The 22193-nt window shown below is 36.6% G+C and overlaps 1 protein-coding gene across 4 annotated transcripts in view; it reads left to right on the top strand.

Annotated features, from left to right (window-relative positions):
* The window catches only part of CACNA2D3 (calcium voltage-gated channel auxiliary subunit alpha2delta 3), an 891165-nt gene that overhangs the window by 862518 nt on the left and 6454 nt on the right, over positions 1-22193 (top strand). For 2 of the 4 annotated variants that reach the window (XM_090021141.1, XM_090021143.1), the window contains 2 exons: positions 2163-2274; positions 21598-21710. In XM_090021141.1, the coding sequence (XP_089877267.1) occupies positions 2163-2274; positions 21598-21710 (225 nt within the window). Of the gene's footprint in view, positions 1-2162; positions 2275-21597; positions 21711-22193 lie in introns of those variants that run through there. The other 2 variants (XR_016438419.1, XM_090021142.1) reach the window with 2 other exon arrangements.

The following is a 22193-nucleotide window of genomic DNA, read 5'->3' on the forward strand; positions in this document are numbered from 1 at the left end:
GAGGGTAATATATGGCTGTTGGGTTACCCACAGGAAATGTGGTATTCACTTACACAAAAGGAATCCCCAGGTAAGCCACTGTATCTTCTTTACAGCTGCTTTATGCTATGGAGCAGCTCAAAGACCTGGCTGAAGATTTGACTTGCAATGTTCTTTCAAATGCATGATCAACTTGCCAATGCATCTTGCACCTTGGTGTGCCTTGTGTTTATTACCATGGGATGTAATGAGTCCTGAGGTGACCCACCCCAATCATTTGTCTGGAAAAAATCTTTTATGTTCAGCATCATTCTTTGATGAATGGTAATAAATATCTGCTTGGGATCATAGTTATATTTTAATGACCAAGCACATCAGTCTTATTAATTTACAACCACCTTTTTTTTCCTTGAAGCCAAAAAAATTACCATAACTTCACTAGATAGAGACTATGTGATTGAGGGAAGTTCCTTCATGTTGTAACTCAAAATGGAGCATGTAATTATATATATCACCCATTCCATTTCCTTAATGGATAAAACTATAAAGAGTACCCCCTAATTCAACTCATTGGAGATGTATCATTTTGATGCAGCTCACTTATTTAATTTAAATTTGGTGGCATAGCCATCTAGAAAGCAGTTTGCACTAGCAAAGCCAAAAGAAAAATGGGGTATTCAAAGGGCAAGTGTCCAGGTATGTTCTTCAAATTCTTAGGTACAGCTCCCAACAGTGCTACCCTTACTAAATTAAAATAAAGTAACTCCCCCAGGAATGTCAGATTTCTTTACTTTCCTTAGCAATGCCTGATGGCTCAAGAGAGATTTTCATTCTCTTTGAGGGCAAAATTCCTTCCTGGTCAGGGCAAGCATAGGAGAAGTTCACATTGTTGCTGATACTAAATCTTACCAAATACTTGGCAACTTCTGAACCCCATGCTAAGAAATTTTTTCTGTCCATATACAACATAACCTCTGTCACACACTGCAGAAGGGCAATAAATGGTTTTCAAAACTTTGGGCTCTACAGTGATTAATGAAAATATACATTGGGGTATAGAAAAATCTGGTCCATTCAGAAGCTTTGTTACTAAGGCCATGTGTAGATACAAATGAAGGTAAATCCCGAAACAGAAACCACACTTAGGTAAAAGGTGTTCACTGTCCCCAGAAAGTTCAGAAGTGTATGTCCTAGAGTCTGTTTGAACTACAGACCCAGCTTTAGAACATTCTCCTATTGATCTTTAGAAGGCTTATAATTTGCTTTAAGATAAACTGCCTTCAGTAGCAAAACCCTGGAGTTCAATGTGATTTGTTTTTGTCATAGCTGGTGACTGATTTTCCTACCTAAAAATTAGATGGGTAGGTCTAAAGATGCTTATGTATGCATATACCTGTAGTGGATAAAGCACTAGGGCCAGAATCAGAACACCTGAATTCTGTTCCCAGCTCTATCACTGGCCTGTGGTTTGACCTTCAGTGAGTCATTCTACTTCTCTGTGCCTCAGTTTCCCAATCTGTTAAATGGTAATAGGGATAATTAACTTCCCCCATAAAGCAGTTTAAGTGAACTATGGATTTAAAATGCTATGAAAAGCTACTCAGTATGCTTGGGAAGGAAAGAAGTAAATATGATACAGGCACCAAGAAAATGAGAACCACTTCTGACCAAGGTAATATTTTGGCCCCCTAAATATATTGTTCTTTGCGAGTCCTGAGATCCTGCAAAGTTTCCCACCTCATCATCCACAGAAATGATTTTTGACTACAATAAGATATACCTTAATTAAGGTACCTTCATTAGAAAATGAATTTAAATACTATTTTTAATGAGAAGTTAAATAATAAATATATGCACTTGAAATGGAAAAACAATGCATGTCTGCCTGTGGCGTGGGAAGAAAATGTGAACAAATGCAAGCAAGGTTGGCTAAGGCTAAATTGTGAATAAGTAAGTACTTCAATGTTAATGTCTTACAAAATGACATATGACAGATAGAAGGGGTGTTCTTAATTAAAAAATAAAGCATTATGCACTGCCTGTGAAACATCACAGGGTGGCAGAAGTTGAGTAACATTTTCATTCAGTGAAAGTTGTTTAATACAATATCTCTCACAATGTTCAGAATTTGGTGTGCTGTTCTTCCCAAGTTAATATCAAGATTTTTTTGTCTATGCCTGTAGCCCAGAGACAGAAACAAACCCTAGAGCCCTGTGATACTGAATACCCAGCTTTTGTTTCTGAGCGCACTATAAAGGAGACCACGGGGAACATTGCTTGTGATGACTGTTTCAAGTAAGCCCTTTCTATTTTTTATAGTCTGTAGCAAACCAGTTGAATTGTTGAATGACATGCAGCTCTAGCTGTTACATTGTGTCTTGGATAACTTTCACCTCTGGATGTTGTTTGTTTTGTTACTACGGGGTTCATTTAAAGGTTTAATATTCCTAAAACAGTGCATATTGTTCTATACCCAAAAACACTGATTAAGTTCAGGCTGCTGCTAACTGACATATCAGACTTGTACAGAATTTTGAAATGAATCAAGAGATTAATGTAAATCTTGAGATTTCTCTACAGCTGAAAGGTTAGTTAGCTGTCCTCCCACTGGCTTTTGAAATAGAGATATCTGCTTGGTCTGTTTCTCTCTCTAATTTTGTCCTCAGATTAAAGTCCTTAGGCTGAAATGAATGGGAGCAGAATAATGATATTCTTCAAAGCATTAATGTGTTAGTGCTGGAAAGCAGTGTTCACCAGCAAGTGTGTTATCGTTTGGTCAGTTCTACCACACTACAAGTAAAGTAGTGCCTCAGAATATTAAAAGAAAAATGTTCAAAGAGAATGAATTCATCCCAGCTCGCTTTCCTATCCCAACCCACCCCGCTTAAAAAAAAAAAAAAAAGTAATATGCCTGTTCTTTGCTTTTACTCTCTAAATCAATGTAAAGTGACATTGCTTATGACAGGGACAGTACATTGTAAGTAGAACATCGCTCTATTTTTAAACATTAATGGCAGCAATCCCTTGATTTGAGGATGATCTCTATGATGGCTTATTGACGGGTCTTGAAACATGCATAATTTATTCAAATAATCACTATACACTTGTACTTCATTACACCTTCGGTTTTTTAATTGAACTTTCTCCGCGATCAGTGATCATTGTCCCCAAACATATGAACATTTGCAAAAGAATCCTTTCTAACACTGGACTGCCACAAAAAAATCAAAGGAAATCTTTGATTTATCTGGTTCAAAGAAAAGTTGCTACAGCTCTGCTCTTCCATTTGGAGCCTCTATACTGTTAGCTACCAAGGGTAAAATCCTGCTCCATTGAGAACAGTTGGAGCTTTGCAGTTTTCTGTGAAATTTTTCATTTTTTTTGCTTTGTAATAAACCAACCACCTTTTTAAAAAGCAGATACAATAAAGTACATCACTGAAATCCATTTTATCAATATGAACTGACTGTTATCACAAGAGACAAACTTTTGAGTATAGATCTTGTATCCTTATGGCAAAGGGTGAAGCACATCATGCAAGGAAGTCACTGTTGTGTTGAAGCTAGTGGGTCACATGTCAAAAGTATTCAGTTTGCACATTTATTGCCACACTTACTGCAGGAGTTCAGAAGGATACTGTGCTGGGAAAATACACTTTAACCTACTTAAGTGACCAATTAGTAATTTGTCAGTAGCCTAACTAATTTTTATAAAGTGGAACAGATTGCATCATTATGCACATTTATTGTGAAGGTGTGACCTATGGTAATTGCAGGTCTGAACATTGAATATTCTATATTTATTATGGTACAGATGACTAGGATCAAAATGAATTAGGACATACTGGTACTTTCAGTCTTTTGGCTGCAGCTTCATTTTAAAGACAGTAACTGCCAATTGCCATTTTGTAAAGTTCAGTGGGAATGCATTTTGGTCATAGCATTGCTATGGCAACACAGAGATAAAAAGCACTGGAAATTAATTTTGACTTCTAATTAATATTTAATTATAAGAAAATGTTTGCATTTGTGTATGAGTAATTATTTTCATATGGCTTTGGGGGAGAGAAATAGCAACTGTACATTGTAAACTAATGCTAGGGAACACTTTTAGTTCAACAATATCTCTTATAGATTGGAAAATACAAATTCAAGAAAATCATGCCATTACATTTCAACTTGACATATCAAACACAATTTATCATTACACTGATATGGTTATACTCAGTGCCAGCTATGTAGAAATAAAGCAACCTTATTTTATTGTCGATGCTTAAATAATTAGAGAACTCACATAACAAATTAGCGTCTTATTTTTTGAACAGTCTGAAAAAGACCTGATTTTATTAAAAAGTGATTAATAGTACTAGTTTTCCCCAAATGAATGCAGATTTAAGGCTGAGCTTTTAGGTAATTTCAGGTCAAAGGAAATAACTTTCAAAAATAACATAATTCTGCAACTCTTGGACAGCAGAGAGTTGGAAACTGAGTTTAGTGAAAATTATAGTATTTTAAAAATAATGCGCTAAGATCTTTTTCATAGAAAAACATTTTGTGTTCCACAGTGGAACAAAAAAACTGATCTCAAGGCACCCATTACTTTTCTCCACAAGCAATGGCAAACCATAAAGAAATAATTCTGAAGAACTGATAGATTCTCATGGGAACACTCTTCATTATGCCGTTTACCCACTGACTGTCATTAACTATCTACAGATTGTATTTAAGATTGCAGACTGCACTGGTTTCCAAATATTTTGTTATAACTTGGGAAACTTTCCTGCAAAACTACTCAGATATTTGACCCAAAGTCCTTTGTAGACCCACATCTCATGACCCAGTTTTCAGCTTCGCAGCTTCACTACTAGTAAATATTTTTATGAGCAAGCGTATTGCTCAATGCTCATAATTTAAGAAAGATGAACTCAATTGATCCATATATGAGAGTCCTATCCTGGAAGATGAGTACCCTTAACAGTTACCATCTTTAGTGGGAGGTTAGGGTACTTTGCATTGCATTATGGAGCACTAAGGAATTGATCCAGATTCTAGAGAGTCTTTCCATTGATTCAAGAGTGTGTTGCGCTTACCATTAATTGAGTATGATATTCACTGAAAGAAGATACAGGTAGAGATGAATGACTATGGAACAAAGGTTTTTACAAATATTCAAGCTGAATTTTTATCTCAAACACACTCCAGTAGCATTCAGTCTTCCATTATTTGTTTTTAAGAACATGCAAGAAAAATTTAAATAGGAAGAGTAGTTTGCTTAGTCTAGTCCAAAGCAAATAATTAAAAATTAACAGTTGGTTTGCATAATATTTTCAAATACTTTGAGTATGGCAAAAATGTTTGGTGAGAAATAAATCACAAAGAGCATAAAGGGCTCTATAAAGTAAATTAGTACTTCCCTTAAAAGCAGTTCACTTCGCATTTGTTGAAATCTAGCCCATTTAAATCAAGGGAAAGACACCTATTGATTTTAACTAGGCTTTGGAGCAGGCACTAAGCATGTGCAGCCGTCTATAGTTTCTTCTGTTTGTGTAATGTAATCTCTTTCACTTACTTTAAAGAAATAAATAGTACCTCAGGACAATTTGCAGTGTTTAAAAATGATTTTCAAAAATATAGGTTTTATTAAGAAAGCAGGAGCCTAAAAGAAAATATGAATTAACATAAGAATGTCATTTGGGTCAGGGTTTGGATGCTTCAACCAATAATTTGTTGTCATCCAATACCCTACTGATTATTAAATTAATCTGTTGTTTAAACAGCAATCAAAAACAAGTCAGCCCATATTTTCTGGGTATTTGAGACTGTCAACAAGAGCACAAAACTGAAGATTTTTTAAAATATAAAATGTGTTCATATTTTCCAGTAAGTAATTCCTTTCTTGTACTTAAAAAAAAAAAAAAGAAAAGAAAAGAAAAAAAAAAGGTGGGGTGTGTGGGGGGGGGTTGTTGCATTTTAAACTCAGATGGCAGTTTGTTAAATGTTCCGTGGAATAAGAAGCAGCTGCAGTACTGGAAATAGACAATTGCTTAAAAGAAATACTGGCATATCAATTGTTAGCAGTGCTTCCTACTCAGCCAGTACTGCATAATCCCCACAAAACCTTGTAAGGAATACTAGGCTCCTTGGAGTTATATTTTTAATTAAACATCCAATTGAAGTCCTTGCTTAAATAAGTATCTACAACCCTATCACAAATACGTGGCATATTCCAATACGTTAGCCAAATTTTAATGCAGATAATTCTTTCAACCAAATTCCTCATTACTTTCAAGTGCCATAGTACAACTTTTTTTTTGTCCTCCTTTGCCTACATTGGGAGCGGTATTATGAGGTTTAATTAATACTACCACAAAGTGCTGGGAACTACCTGGATGAAACTTGGAAGTGCAAAGAATTTATTCCTATAAATTAGCAGGGAAAGTAGCCTGTAGCATGCTGGATTTCGATGAACAAAACTCTATGAAACTTTCCAATGTATTCCAACTGGTAAAATGTTTCTCCTGCATGGTAGCTATTTTTCCTACAGTTATAAGCTTCATTCTACCTTAAAACCCTGTTATTTTTGTTAGTTTCACTTTGATGTATATTATTAATTTTGGCATTAATTCAAGGACATATGAATGTGGAAAATACCTATTCTGGTTAGCGTGACAACTCACTTCCTTAAATTTCAGGTAATACAATTATGCTTTGAAAATGTCAAGGAGCTATTTGAATTCATATTTGACAGATCTGAATGTTCAATTGTAGCAACTGTGTGTGCAAATCAGACAGTAACTGCATGCGTGCAAATTTGAAAAAAAAAGGCCTCACATTACATTGTCAGGGTACAGCCATGACATGGTAGATACGGCTACAACTCTAGGGCATGATTGTTTAAGACCTGACCTGCCCCCATTGCTTTAAGTAAAAAACTTGAATATGTTTTTTATTTAAGCCGGTTTGGATCCAAGTAACTAAGTGTACAGTAGCAAAATCCTAAAGAAATTGTTTCATTCCTTACATGTTTTCTTGTGAACAGTCATAAAATATAAATAAAAAGAAATGTAAATAGAAATAAGCTTTTTTCCCATCAGAACCCATTTAAATATGTTCTACTGATGCCTGTTATGAAGGCACCCTAAGAAGGTGCTAGACACCAAAAAACATAAGCATGTGCTTAAGTGTTTTCTTAAAGAAAGACACTTATGAATTAAGGACCACAGCTCGTGTTTTAAGAAACTTAGGTTTTCCTATTTATACTGAGCTGGTCACAACTATGATTGATATTGATTAGAATTGTCTGTGTTGATCAAGGGTTGTCTTACATATTATATGTGTAGCTTGCCTGAAATCAGAATATGCTTACCCGTTCTTTGATAGTAGCGTACACCAATGAATTCCACATATAAATGGGGAAAAGTAAATCCTCAAGAGTATTGTCTTTCTTGTTTTACAGCCCAGTGTTTAGGTTCTTGTTTTGCCAAGAAATGGCTGGATGGTGCTGTAGTTAATTTCGTAATGTCATCTAGCCTGGCACAGAGCTTTGTAATGGCAAGTTTAAGATTTGTCCACAAAATTGCTTATTCAGTAGTGATCAGAAATAAATGACAACATAAGTTAGGTGCAGAGTTTGTCTGGCAGGACTATGTTAGTGTTAGGAATGGTACAATCTGTAGACCTTAAAACTGTAATGTATTTTAAAACTCACTTTTTATATATACCATTATTTGTTGAAGTGTTTCTGCATTTGTTGCTCAGCGGAGACTTGCCAAACTGCTCTATACTTGATCTTGTTTAAAAGTGTAAATAAATACACAGTTCAATTTACCATGAAATGAAATAAATCATTTGCCTTTTCAGATGCAGTTAGTTTATTTCTGAACAAATCAGCTTGCCACATAAAACAAGCAAAACACCAGTGGACAGTTTCTTCCCACTTGAAGCTCCTCATGCATATATCAGGATCTCCGTGGGGATTTCCAGGAGTGGGGATGGGCAGTAAATTGCAATCAAACTATTAGAAGTAGTTTTGTTTTCCATTTGTTCTACTACATCTGTCTTATACGACCATGAGGGAAAGCCGCTTTTCCTTATATTTGGCTATAGTTGATGTTATTGCATTTTTTTCATGTAGTTGCTTGTGTTTCAGCAGTCATACCAAGTACACTTATGCACAAATGGTTTTGACTGGTGCTCAAATTGAGCAGTGGTAGATCATCACTCCTTTTCTCATAGCAAGGGGTAGAAGAGTTGAAACAGGGACTGATCCCTGGATAGGTTAACCATCCTCAAGTCTCATTGGCTTGATTGGGCATTGAGGCCATTACAGGCATTTTTCAGACTTCAGTCATTGGAAAGAATCCAAAGGCCAAGTTCTCATTCACATTAAAACTCCTTTACACTGACCTGGCAACCAAATCAACATAACTTGACCAAAGTATAAATAAGAATCTGACTCCAGGCCCTTTTAAAGTTCTCGAATAAATTGCTAGTGGATTTAATGCATGCTTACTATTTTTTAAATATTAAAATAGAAACAGTAATACTTGAATTAGGGTGATCCTGAAGAAGGAGCAGAAAAATACATTTCTGATATAACTGGCAATTATCTTTCTAAACTAGAACTAATTACTTAGGCTTATATTATGTGGACATCTTTTTTATAATTTCATTAAATATTAATTCTATGAACACTAAGAAATGAAAGCTTTATGTAAGTAATTGTATGAATTGGTTAAATGGAAAGATAATATATATTTTGTTCTTTTGGATTAATGGAACAACAGACTTTTTTTTTCTTCCTTAAAACACTTTAAAAAAGCCAGCTGATTGGAAATTACCTCTGGGAGGAAAGTTCTGTGGCTGCAGAAGCTAAGGAAGAGATAAGAATGCTATCTTGTGGTAGCACAGTTTTCAGTCATAAATGGCATATTTTGTCATTGCTCATACAGAACCTCAGAGACATCAGTGTGTGTTTTGTGCATGCAGGAACAGCAAGATTGGTGGTTGTTAAGGTAGCCCAAAATGAAACCTCCAGCTGATCTCATACAAAAACATTTTCTGCTTCTTTCTTTGTAAACTGTATCAAATTATCCAATCAAAACCACAAAAACTGTTTATTAAAAGCTATGTGCTGACTGTAGAATCCTATATTAAGTATTACTTAAGCTTCCTTCCGTTGCACGGTGAAATAACTTCCTCTTCATTCCGAAGGCAATGGTGATTATAATGTTTGTTAGGCAAGTAGATTTTAAAATCACTGTGTGGGTAATTTTATCTTTACCCTTTGATAACGTTACATTTTGAATGGCTAGTACAGGAAATGTTGTAAATTACTGTTTTCATTTAAAAACATGGCACTGTGAAATAAAAGGGTAGCAGGTATATAAATTACCAGAAAAGTATCTACCTACCAGTCATTAGCCTTGCAATCCCTCGGACAGCTATATTTTTAAAAGCAGAAAAAAGATTCCAGCATCAATCTTTAAGTTTGGGATGGTTTTATTTGTGCGCTGGATTCAGTAGCCTGGTTCCTTCTTATCCATAGAACATTTCTTTAAATATAGTGTTTCATTGCTTTTCTTCAGTTTTTCGTGGTTCACATTTGTTAGTGGTCACAGGCTGCCAAGATATATTTCAATTCTGGCAAAATATATCTTTGTTATTTACCCAGATAATATGTCTAAGTTTACCTATTGAATTGAAAAAGTCAGTTCTGTATTTGTATTTGTTAACAAATCTGAATTTGTTAGTTCAGATTCTGCTTTCATTTGCTTAGCTAGAAAATTTTATAAAAAGCTAATAACCATCTTTGGAATAAATCAGGTGGATTAAATTGATTGCATTTTATAATTAGATACAAATTTTGACCATATCAATATGTTTCAAGGGACATTTGTGAATCTAAGAAGAAAATTCCTCACTTAATGCTTTTTGTCTCTGTGACCGGGAAAAATGTTCTTATTATTAGCCATCTAAACACCACTTGTGTTCTGTCAGTGCTACCAACATGCAGTCTAAAGAGTGTCCTTCACCTGGTCTTATTTCCCTCTACAGAGACATGAAAGACATTTTAATGAAATCTTGTCAGCAAAAATAATCATAAGTAAACAAATACCATTTAATTTGGTAGTATAGAGCATGTGGTCTAATTCTCTGCCTGAAAAGGGCTTTGGCTATAGGGTTCCAAAACTAAGATCTTGATAAAGCCCTCCAAGAAGCTTGGAACAAGACTGCTGTGGAAGTTGGTGACCTTAATTCTTTATTGGAAGGGTATGATTTCTATGCCCATGATCCATTCCAGTCACTTATCATGGTTATACATATCTGATATTCCTTGTAAAATGTAAATTCTTAGGTAATAATGTGACAATAAGCAGCAACAAATAATAACTACATTATAAAGATGATATTTTACACAGTACAGAGATGATTTTTAAATGATAAGCCTTTTAAACATTTCATGAAAGTTATACAATGACTTGAACACAAGATAAGACTTTTCCCCCAAATCTGCATGGCGGAGAAGCTTCTTATCTTACATTCACATATGAGGAAATCTCATTAAATATTCTATTATTATTAAACTGCTGTCAAAAGCAGCATGTGCTTAGCAATGGAAACCAACTAGGAAGTTGATTAAGTACAGCCAACAATGAGCCCAGCTATAAAACACAAACATACTGGATAGGTTAATGCAGTCCGTCTGCATAAGATATATAGTAGTACCCATTGCATGCAATCCCCCTTGGTGCTGATTCTTTTTCAAGTCATGGTGAGCCACTATTTTGCCACTACACTGCATACATTTTGACTTCCTCTTGTGAAGTGATCCCCCTGTCTGCCCCTCACTTGAGCCAAAACAAGTGACCCCTTTATCTCCTAGTTTTCTTCTTGGTACAGGCTGGTCAATCAGGTGACCTGGCCAGATAAATTCCTACAGGGAAGGAGAGCGCTCTCTTCATCTGGCAGGCATTTTGAAAAAAAAAGCCACAAGCAACGTGCCTCCAGATGGCTTCCTGAATGATTCTCCATAAGTAAAGACTTGAAAATTAGCCAGGAGTTAGGATTTATGTCTGGGCCAAATGCATTTTTAAAGGATTATTATTTCCAAGACTGTATAAGACTCTGATTGATAATGTTTGCTCAAAGTGTATTCTGACTTCTGTGTTCTCCCCACCCACCCCCCTCAAATCAATAAAGATATCAGGTTACAGCATGCCTTGCTATAGTACTATGGAGGACACATGCTCAACTACCGCCACTCCTGCTGTGCCTTCCCCTTGCTGGAGCTGGAGCTGAGGGAGGATGGGAAGGTGAGGCACCCTCTCCACCTGCTCCACTCTGGTGGCCCCTCCCAATTAATTCAGGACCCAGCTTGTGCCCTGCTCATGCACCCATCCTCACACTACTGCTGTTCAGGGTGGCAGCTCTCAGTAAGCACTATTATTATGCCTAACCACTTTTTGATAGGGCAGTGTGCCTATAGCAAATGGCTACCCCAGGATAATTTTATACACAATGGCTGCATCTACATGACACGCTCACTGCACAGTAGCCTGAAACTACTGCTCAGTAGTGTTGCATGGCAGGAACCATGACGTGATGCTACTGTGCAGTAGTCTTGGGCTACTGTGCTGTCAGCATCAGAAAAAAAGCTTAGTTGGTGCTACTGCACAGTAACATGGGTTACTGCGTAGTCATTTAGTGCTTGTTTATACTGCGCAGTCAGCATCTTGTGTAGATGTGGCCACTGTGCCTATACTGATGTAGTGAATTTGTATATTGCTTTTTCTTGTGGTAATTCTATACCAGGTCAAGTTATAATACAGCATATGCCTACTGTGTTTACCAGTCTTGTGCTTCACCCATACAAAGTTTGATTATACTGATATAAGTATGTTGCATTCCTTCTTTAGAATACATAGGTGAAACACTGGTTCAGGTCATGTACAGTTCAGTCAATTGTGCACTACAAAGTGTTGCTGGCATATTTAGGGGTGTGAAACAATTGACATAGCTATACCAGAAAATTTCCCCCTCTCCCTTATATTTTCACCAGCAAAGTGATGTTATTAGGCAAGTGATTGACTATACTTCTCAATAACTCCTTCAGCTGTTTAAGTTGTGTCTTCACTGTATCTACTGGTATAATGTGTGTAAAGTAGATTAGCTCTTGAGCTAGCCCTTCCAGGGCACGTCTACACATGCCCCTGATTGCGCATTTAGTAATGTACAGTCATTTAGTGACTACACTGTACCCACTGGTACTGCGCAGTCCCAGCAATGTCCGGGTCATTTTTGACCCTACTGTGCAGTAGCATCATGGCTATATCACCATAACAATGAGCTACATTACCATAGCTTGTCACTACAGTGACATAGAGTTTTGTGTAGACACACTCCCAATGGAAGACCAGTGTTCTCACTCTTTTCAAGTTGTGTGTAGTGCAAAGCAAGATTTCTTCCTGTACTGTGAAAATGATTGGAGGGAATTGTCCTGCCTTCAGTTCAAAAGTGATACCTCCCAGAATTATGGAGAAACTTTCCCTATAGTGTATGATCATACAATATTTTGTGTCTAGACTACAAAGACAGGAGGTTTCATGTAGAACCTGTTGAAGAGAGGATTTATCGCTTTCAAAGGCATGTTATCTGAAAGGTGCCTTAGGATTGACTGCAGTTGTCAAAGTAGGATCAAAACATTAATTAACATATTAGTTAATACATTTTTAGCACTGTATTTTCTAGTTTAAATACAACTTGTGAGTTTTTTGTCTTGTTTCTTTAAGTATCTGGCCACTCTCAGCAAATAGATGGTGGGTTCAATGGACTACTGATTTAATTTTGTATGGTAATTCACAATCAAGAAATTTGTATTCAAACGTGAATCTAGAATTGCATACAAAAAGTGCAGGAAGGTTGGCTGAAGTTTCACGTTCATAATATCAGGCATATTTTACAGGGAGTTTGGTTTCATGGCAGACATTTTACATAGCTCTAAGTACTACCCACTATTTTAAACTCAGTGGGCGTGTCAACACGTGTCCCTATGCCGTTGTTACTGCTGTCATTTAGTACTTCCAAAAGAACTGACAGCACAGTAACAGCCCATACTGCACGTGCCAGTGGCATGTGATTATTTTAGCTGCTATGTTGCCATAGCAATGCACTATACCAAGGGAGCACGTTGCTATGACGATGTAGCTGCAGTGTCACAGTTTGTGCCTCTTGACACTACGTTGATGTAGTATCATGTGTAGACGTGCCCAGTCAACTGTTAGCTCTAAATTAATTAAAGCTTGGTTGTAACCCCATAAAGAGAAATGACTGAAGTCCAGGGAAACTGGCAAGATCATCATGGCACCAGTACCTTGTCCATCTTTAAGCTCTGTTTTATTCAAATGTTTTGGATGTCCCATAACATTTTCAGTGAGCAGGTTGTACTGTATTATTATTTGAACAACGTTGGCCTAGCAGAAGGGCATTCCATTATAGTTAGTTATTAGTGGGATTAATAGAAGCTTCATTTATATTTCCATATTGAAACAAATCAACATCACTACTGCAGTTCACACCCAGTTATCAACTCCTCTGTGTTCTCAGGAAATATGTAATGTGACAGTCTTTTAAACTCCTGTAGTATGAGCTGAAGGGTGAATGTACATAACTGAGCAGAAGTCAGTGGGGCTCTGAACAATAATAAGAATTTGCCTTGCCAGGGTCAGATAGCAGGACTGAAGTCCAAGAAGTTATCTATCTTTCCATATCAGACAACCACAGGATTTTTTCATACAGTTTGAAAGTTCAGGAACTCCAAAATTTGTTATTGGGATATATATTACTTTTATAAACTGTAAAAAAAATATTCCATTTTCTGTTTCATCTTTTATTTAAGGCTAAGTAGTTTAATTTATTACTGTAATTTAACTTTAATTCATTCATTTAAAAATGGGTAAGTGAGAGAAATGTGAGTTGGAAACATAATCGGCAGCCTGGAAAACACATGATGGGAGTTGGAAACCAGAACAACGGATATCTGCAGTTCAGTTGAATGGGCAAAGCTTGTTCCAGACCATTAGGGTTGGATCTGTGCAACCGACAGTTATGTGAGTAACAGATATTTGAGTGTAGAGTGCACAACATTTTCCATTTACTGTACCCTAATGTAAACATGTGGGTTTTTTATTTTACTTTTAAAAATAGGAAAGATCAAAATCTGACAAACATGAGAACCAAATCCCAAAGTAACAACTGAACACCGGGGGCCAGAATTTTCAGGCTTGCTTTCTCAAAGTTAGCAATCAAAATCTATATCCAGATTTTCAGAGGTGCTGAATAATCAGAGCTCCCAGAGAATTCCAGGGGAGCTCCAGGAGCTCAGCAACTTTAGTAATAAGTCTGCTTTTTCAGGTCTGAACTTTAGTTGCTCACTCCAGGTAAGAAATCAGAAAAGTTGTTTTTTTCCAGCAAGGATTAAATTCTTTCCCATTTTTTCTTCATGTTATATTTTCTGGAACAGTGTTGTTATTAATCATTCCAGCAGTACCTGTGGCAAAGAAAACTGCGGGAACCAATAGACCATTTTTGGCTGGTATGGTATTCAGTGTCACAGCAGAGTGATATCTATAACTATAGCCTGGCTCTAGAAATATGTCCAGCCATTTGATACTAAGCAATGGTATCAAACAGTCCCCACAATGGTTATAGACAAAATGAAAAACAGACAACCTGGAAATTAATTTTTTTGTTAAATCAAATGGTCAGAGTCCATCATCATGAAAATAAATATGGATCTCTACAGCATTTAAATCATGGGATTAAAACCCTACCTAAGCCATACATTCATTATGACCACATAATGTTTTGTATAGCACCTGTCATTATTAGTACAGAATAGCATCATGGAAACCTACCTTTAAAGAGATTTAAAAAGTAAAAGTGGCTTGTAAAATATTATGCACATGTGCACGCGTTATATTTTACAAGCCACTTTTACTTTTTAAATCTCTTTAAAGGTAGGTTTCCATGATGCTATTCTGTACTAATAATGACAGGTGCTATACAAAACATTGAAGTAAAAGCATACAAGTAAAAGTTGCTTGTAAACTATTATGTACACAATATATTGTGTGTGCATATTTTACAAGCAACATATAAGTGTGTGTGTGTGTGTGTGTGTGTGTGTGTGTGTGTGTGTGTGTGTGTATAGACAGACAGGCATCCAGACTTACTGCTCACAGGTAAAGTGGAGTCTATCTATCTATCTAAATGGTGTTAAAATTAATCTAATTGTTTTCAGAGTTAATGAGCTACTTAGACACAAGTTTTCCCCAAAAAATCACAAGTCTGTAGATTTTCCAGTCCATGGAGTGGAAGGAAGGTGTTGTCTTTAGATGAACTCAAGTTCTATGTCATTCTGCTTCCTCAAATACCTATATTCATCATTCAAATTGGGTTGCTTGAATGCTTTATGACCTCTGCCTCAAAACAAGGAAGGGAAAACAGTTAGTGGCAGGGATAGAAGCTTTGTATTTTTGTTTTTTCTCCTTAGAGATGTCTTTTAAAATCAGGGTTTGTGTAGTGCTGTTTTGGAGCTGTAACTTTGTTCCTGTATAGGTCATGGGTTTCATTGGCAGAGAGAAGGCACTACTGCTGTCCACCCTAATGGCTGCATAGAACTTGGGGATTTCCATGAATCTGATTTTATCTGTTCGTCATGCAGGTGTCTGGGCTGCTATGAGTCCCAAACAAAGTAGGCTACCCTGTCCATCCAGTTGCCTTAAACCCCAAGATTTGTTTGGGGAGTCGGGGCTCCTCTCTTCTTGTTTTATGAATAATGGAGAGACTTAGATTTAATGCACATATTGTTGATATGCAAACTGAAATAGGTTACCTTGCCTGCATGGAAATCCAAGGAAAAAACTGTTAATAATAATGTTGATTTCCTTTAGCAGAAGTGGTTTTAGTTAAGCCTTATAGAGAAGATTCAGTTAGCTTTGCTGGATCAAGCATATTTTTTCTTGGATATTTGATTCTAAATTAGCTCAACAGTTTCTTTTGTGGTCCAGTGATTTTGGGAAAGGAAATCTGAAAGCCAGCAGCAATCCAGTCACTTATCATAAAGCCTACACTGATCCTGGACTGCATTTTTGGTCCCCTGTGGGCTGAGTAAGTTTACAGCAAAAGAATGACATGGGGGAAATAGCAAGCAAGAGAAGCGAGGCATCTTCTGCCTGGCACACTGGATTTTGCATGTTCCAATAAAATTGATCCATAATTTTCCCATCAAATTTTATACCAGGCTCATGTCTAGAATAGCCGGGACAGCAAAAGGCCCTATTCTACCTTGCTACACCTGTGCACATTTTTGTCAATGAGTATTGGAGGACATGAAGCTCTTTGGGACTGGATGGGAGGCTTACTTTAAATTCTGTAAAGTTGTGCATGGTCATTTATGGAGCTGTAGTTCAAAGTAACCACCATCTCTGCTGCTTTCAAATTTTCTTCCAGAATGAGTAAATGAGTAATGAATACGTTTAGAAAGTGTGTCTGCAGAATGGAAATTTGAAGCCAGCAGCATTTCAGTCACAGTCAGAAACACAATCCATTGATTGCAAATAATTATTTGTTAGTTGTATACAACAAGATTAAAACTTTGTCATGGGTGAGTGAAAGTGAAAAATTCAGACTTAAACTTTAAAACAGAATTTGAAAGTTTTGCAATTGGATCCATGCAAAGCCAGTCTTATTGTTTAGATGTCTGGCATTGTTCCACAGCATAGGCAGGATACTTCTGGATGCTAGATGCTCAGGCTGCTCTCTTGTATGCTGTCCTAAAGGGCTAGAAACAACCAGTTGAGGGGTGGGGTGAGTAGGACCCCTCAACTGTACCTCCTCTGTACAGTTTGCATCAACCATACTGAAATCTCAAAGAACAAAAAAGCACATTACTTACTGCAAGGGCGCCATACTAATTTGCCAGCTTAAGCAGCAGTTTAGAAAACATACTTGCAAAAGCAAAGCTAGATTCTTAAAATACACACATTTTTAATCTCGTTCCACACTCAGAAATGGGCTCATTTTCATGGAAAAGTTTACTAAAATACATGCATTTTGTGAGCAAAAACTGTTTTCAAGCAAAGAGTTATTTTGCATTGAACTCATACTGTTGATGCCAAAATGGCCCAAAAAACAAGGGATGCGAATGGGAAAACATTGGTGCTTAATTATGTGAACCAAAATACAGTAATTACTTTTGTGTACTTCTCTGGCCTTATTTTCTTGAGAACCCTTTACCCCACTTTCTAAGGGTCCTTTCATTTCTTCCTTCCATGCCTTCCCTGTGAAAGCAGAGTGAGGAGGTGTTTCCTGTTCAAGGTTGTTTTGATCCTCAGGATCTGCACTGAAAATAAACCAAACCAGTTCCACAGTGGATGAAAGATGGGTAGAAATGATAAATAAAGTTCTCATTGACTCAATGTGGCTTCAATAGAACAAGGATCACAGCAGTTTATTACATTTTATGTATGGAGAAGTATGCAGGACTCTCTGGGTGCTATCATTATCAAACGATGATTTTGATACTGTTGTAAAGCAAAAGGCTCCAATCAAAAGATTTACATTACTGAACTTAAAAAGAGCTTTACCCTTTAAACATGAAACATTTCCATAAATATTAAGCAGAGGCTATTAAACATAGACTTTCTTTTGATTGTTAAACCAGTAATAAAATTCAATAAAAGACCTTAATCTATCACTGATACTTGGCTCTAATATTGTTGGTGACACAAATGACAGCCTAACCCAGCAGGTGGTTCAGAAGCAGTCATTGTGATCTCAACTTTAGAGGCTCACAGAGGAAAGCCAAGACCATTTTCATTATTTTGTCAGCAACTTTCTTTTATTTCTCCATCCAGCCATTGAAGCGCCTCCTGTTTGGAGTTTTTTCTCCTTCACAACTAGAGCTTGGCATATACTGCCAAACATTTTGGTTGAATAGTTCAGTTGGAAATGACTTTGCTCTGACTATCTTTGTGTGCTCTTTGTCTTTGTTTTTCGTAAGTGTTCAACTGTTGAGATTCAGCCACTTAAAATGCATTTCAGAGTGGCATGTGCATATATCTATGGCAACTGAATTTTAGACTCAGACATAAGTATAGTTTACCCATTGGAGGACAGAAATGTTAGCAAGTAATTTATCTGGCCAGGCACACATAACCAGTGCACCTTGAATTTTGAACCACCCACTAGAAGTTTGCTTATGATCAATTCTGTTTTTTTTTTTTAAATCATCCAATCTCCATGACAGAATTTTAAATAATTTCAGTTGACAAAATCTCTGATCTGCTTGTTTCATTTGTAGAAAAGAGTGCTAAATTGGTCAAATGACGTATTCTTTCCAAATTATTTGATCAACCCACTTTGTTAGTTAATGATGACATTCTAATCTTTTCCCTGTGACCCCACAAATCAGTAATTGATGAAGACATATACTTGGCATTATAATTTCCCTTGGAGGATAATGAAAAGTAAATTTGCTGAAGTGTGTGAATGAAAAACAAATGTGATAAGCGGGATACTTTAAAATGTATCCTAGTAAATCCTAAATTGTAATCTTTATTTTCTAAAAGTCTATGTTAAATTAATTTGCTACATGTGGTAGATGAAACAGAATAGAATTTCTCAGAGGTGAAAAAGGCTTTACAAGCTGCAAGAGCATGATTAAAACACTAGCTGTTTTCCTTAAATTCAAAGAAAGTTTGAGTTTAAGAACATATTTCCATTCAGAATCATGTTAACACATGTGCTAAGTCCTAGTGAAGGATATAATTAGGCGCTTTACTGAACCAAAGTCATATTGAAGTAGCAAAGCTTTATTTGAGGTGCCCTTAGAATGGTGCAAATAAGTGAGCTGTTTCATCTTGCAAGGTGCTTGTCACTCAGCATTTCCTGTTGAACTGGTAGTTGGACTGTGAATATCAGTGTTTAATCTTTGAATATGTGTAACCTCTTTGGAAGACAGGTACTTCATAGTATTAGATACTTAAGACATATAAACCTCCATCCTATTTACACTACAGATCATATCTGTAGATTTATCTGATCATATAACAAATATGACAAACCTAGAAAGGTTTTTCATATTAAACTAATACTGTGCATTGTATGCTTCATGTACCTGTAGTTTCTTTAAGGTAAGGTGTGTACATGACTGCATCAAGTCACCAACAAAAATGCTCTCTTAGGCTTAAATGCTTCTAACACTCTTTGCAGCTTTTGATTTTTGTAGAGAAGCAAACTGTGTAGATGTCTACTCATTGTCATGGCTTCCAGATGTAAACTTTCTGCCTTAAAACACTTCCTTCTTCATTCTAGCTAGGTGAGGGTACAGGAAAAGCTCACAAATCAATGTTTTATAACAAAGCAATATCCTATGCTGTATAGTCATTACAAGGCCCCAGAGGATTGGGTGCATGAAAGAATTAAATGGCAAGTATGTCCATGTTTTATGAAATATTAACATTAAGCCCAACGAGAAAGACTACCAGACACACATGCTTTCTCACATATTTGAGTGTCTGAAAGACCCTCTAAATGGGGCCAATCCACGAAAAACATCTGAGGTCAGGCAGGCCTCAACTTGGACTGATGAGTGGTCACTTAAAAAAAACTAAAAAGAATAAACAATTCCAGCAAACAGTAATTGTGTCAATGCTTTTGAATACCTCCTTTTGGATTTTTTTTTTAGCTTGTTTTGTAGAGATGAACAGAAACACATAACTTTCAGAAAAACCAGAACAGGGTTGCTTCAGTTCCTGAGATGGATAATCTAAAATTACATTTTTCCTCTCCTTTGAGATTTAATTTATTTATAACTTTTTAAAGATATTCATACATATACTATTTTGCTGATATTTTCTGTTAAAGAATTTTCTTCCTTTCCTTTTATTGGCCCCATTTCTCCCACACACAAATCCACAAAGCCACAGATGCTCCATTACAATGATGTCAGCCTTGCTACATGCTCCAGCTGCTTGTAGGTGCATTTATAAAGTTCAGCCTTGTACATTATGCCATAAATGTATAGTTCATGTATAAACATAACACTAACATATTGCAGATCTCTCAAAGTGTAACTTTAATGGCGGTTCAGTGAGTTTTAAAAATATTGAAAAATGTTTAATCTTTCCGTTGGCAATATTTTTATAGCAGGTTTTCCAATTTTTTTTCCCTCAAGCCAGGTTCAGAATTTATTTTCCCCCATATTTCATCCTCTGTGATTTTTGGAAAACCCAGGAGTTTTCTTTGTAAGACAATATGTATTTTAAATGGGGATGTCTGAATGAAAATATGTTTCTGTCCACATCAATTCATGCACAAGCCCTGATCTAACTTCATACACATTCACCAGCTCACCATGCGGAAAAACCTCAGTCTTGAAGGTGCCAATTTTAAAAAATGTTACATGTGGCAAGACAATGTTATGTTGATCTGACAGGTAAATACTGACATAAGAAAAAATAAGTAAATCACCAGCTTTGAGCCAGAAAGATCCTACTTTACATCCTGGGCTGAATTGTATCCATTAGGGCTGGCTTTGAATAGGGCTGTTATGATGCAGCCCAGTCCCTTTTGCCTCAGACTGCCTTGTATTGTTCTGTTCATGCTATTCTTTATGCTGCAGCCTTTGGCTTCTTGTCTTCTCCCTCCCTGGGGTCCATTGTGGGTCTAATCTAACCCTCATTGAAATCATTAAGGACTTTTTGGCCCTAGTGAAAGTTGAATTATGCCTAGAAAGAACATTTCTAGCACTCCCCTGAGTGCAGTGCTAGTTACCACTGGCAATACATGCCTCCTGACTCATAAAACTTTGACCCATAATATTGGTTCCATTGGCTTGGCAATATAATGACTCTCAGCAGGGCAAGATGTCAGCTAACTGGGTTCTTCTTCTTGAGTTCACATTGCTTAATGCAAGTTCAGTGGTGAATAAAACCACCCATAATTTGACTTATGCATGTAAAGTTGGGAACTGCATGTTGTCACAACTGGGCTAGAGAATGCCCATGGTTCTTGGTTAGCAGAACTTTAAGGCAGATCAGGATCCTTGAAGTGAGAGTATGTTTAATAGTAATAGCAAGTATATAACTGGATATTTGATTTGGAATTTATAAAATAAATCCATGAGCTATTTTGAAATGCTCTTGGCTCCCAAAACCATTAGAATTGATTATAAGTGTCAGTAGAAATCCAGTAGCTTTCCTCACTGGCAAACATCTTTTTGTACAACCCTGTTCTTGACTGACATAGAACATCTTCTATGTCACATCTTCTATGTCAAGATGTGTGTAGGCATCTTCTGTGTCACTGTTCTTTCCACAGTCACTCGACTTCAAGAAGGGCACCTCCAGGTATATGAAATGAGAAGAGTCTTGTACAGTATCATCTGTACATGACCATACACATCTCATTTACATATATGAAATGGTGCACTCTTGTGTACTGTGTTTGTTTTCACTGTTGTTCACATGTTGAAAAAGCCTTAACAGAACTCTTTGCTAAGAAACTTTTTGCAATAGAAAATGTCACCATTAATCACTAACTCTTAAATTTACAGGTCCTTTGTTATCCAGCAAATTCCAAGCAGCAACCTCTTCATGGTGGTAGTAGATAATGAATGCAAATGTGACTCTGTCTCACCAATTACAATGGAACCCATAGAAATAAGGTATATCCTTTATTTTGAAAATTATAAATGAGATGCTTAAATTTCAGATATAGAAAATTGTTCTGTGTGTGTGTGTGTGTAAAAATTACCATTTCTGCCTAAAAGGAAAGGAATCAGAGGTGTAACTTGAAATGATGACACCATGTGTGATGTGGCAGGGGCTTAATGTCTCACATGGGGGATACTGCTATTTTAGCAGTGGCATGGCTACTGCTGCATCAGCACAGGTTCCCTGAACATGGGCTTGTGTTGTGGTGGTGCCAGCAGCAGCAGAATGCACTCCCTGTGGGCTACCATTCTAGTACCCACTCTGAATCAGCCCCTGGAGCTAGTGTCCTGCTCACTGCACCCTTTTTTCCCCCCACCCCCAAGTTATGCTGCTTAAGTATGTGATCTTTAGCTGTTATAAATTGTCTGGCTGCATTGAAGTTAGATGAGGATCACCTTTTTGTCTCATTTTCAATGTATCTTAGCTTTTAAGTGTC

Source organism: Crocodylus siamensis, chromosome 11 (assembly GCF_052110815.1).
Source record: "Crocodylus siamensis isolate JL-2025a chromosome 11, ASM5211081v1, whole genome shotgun sequence".
In the NCBI taxonomy this organism is placed as follows: Eukaryota; Metazoa; Chordata; order Crocodylia; family Crocodylidae; genus Crocodylus; species Crocodylus siamensis.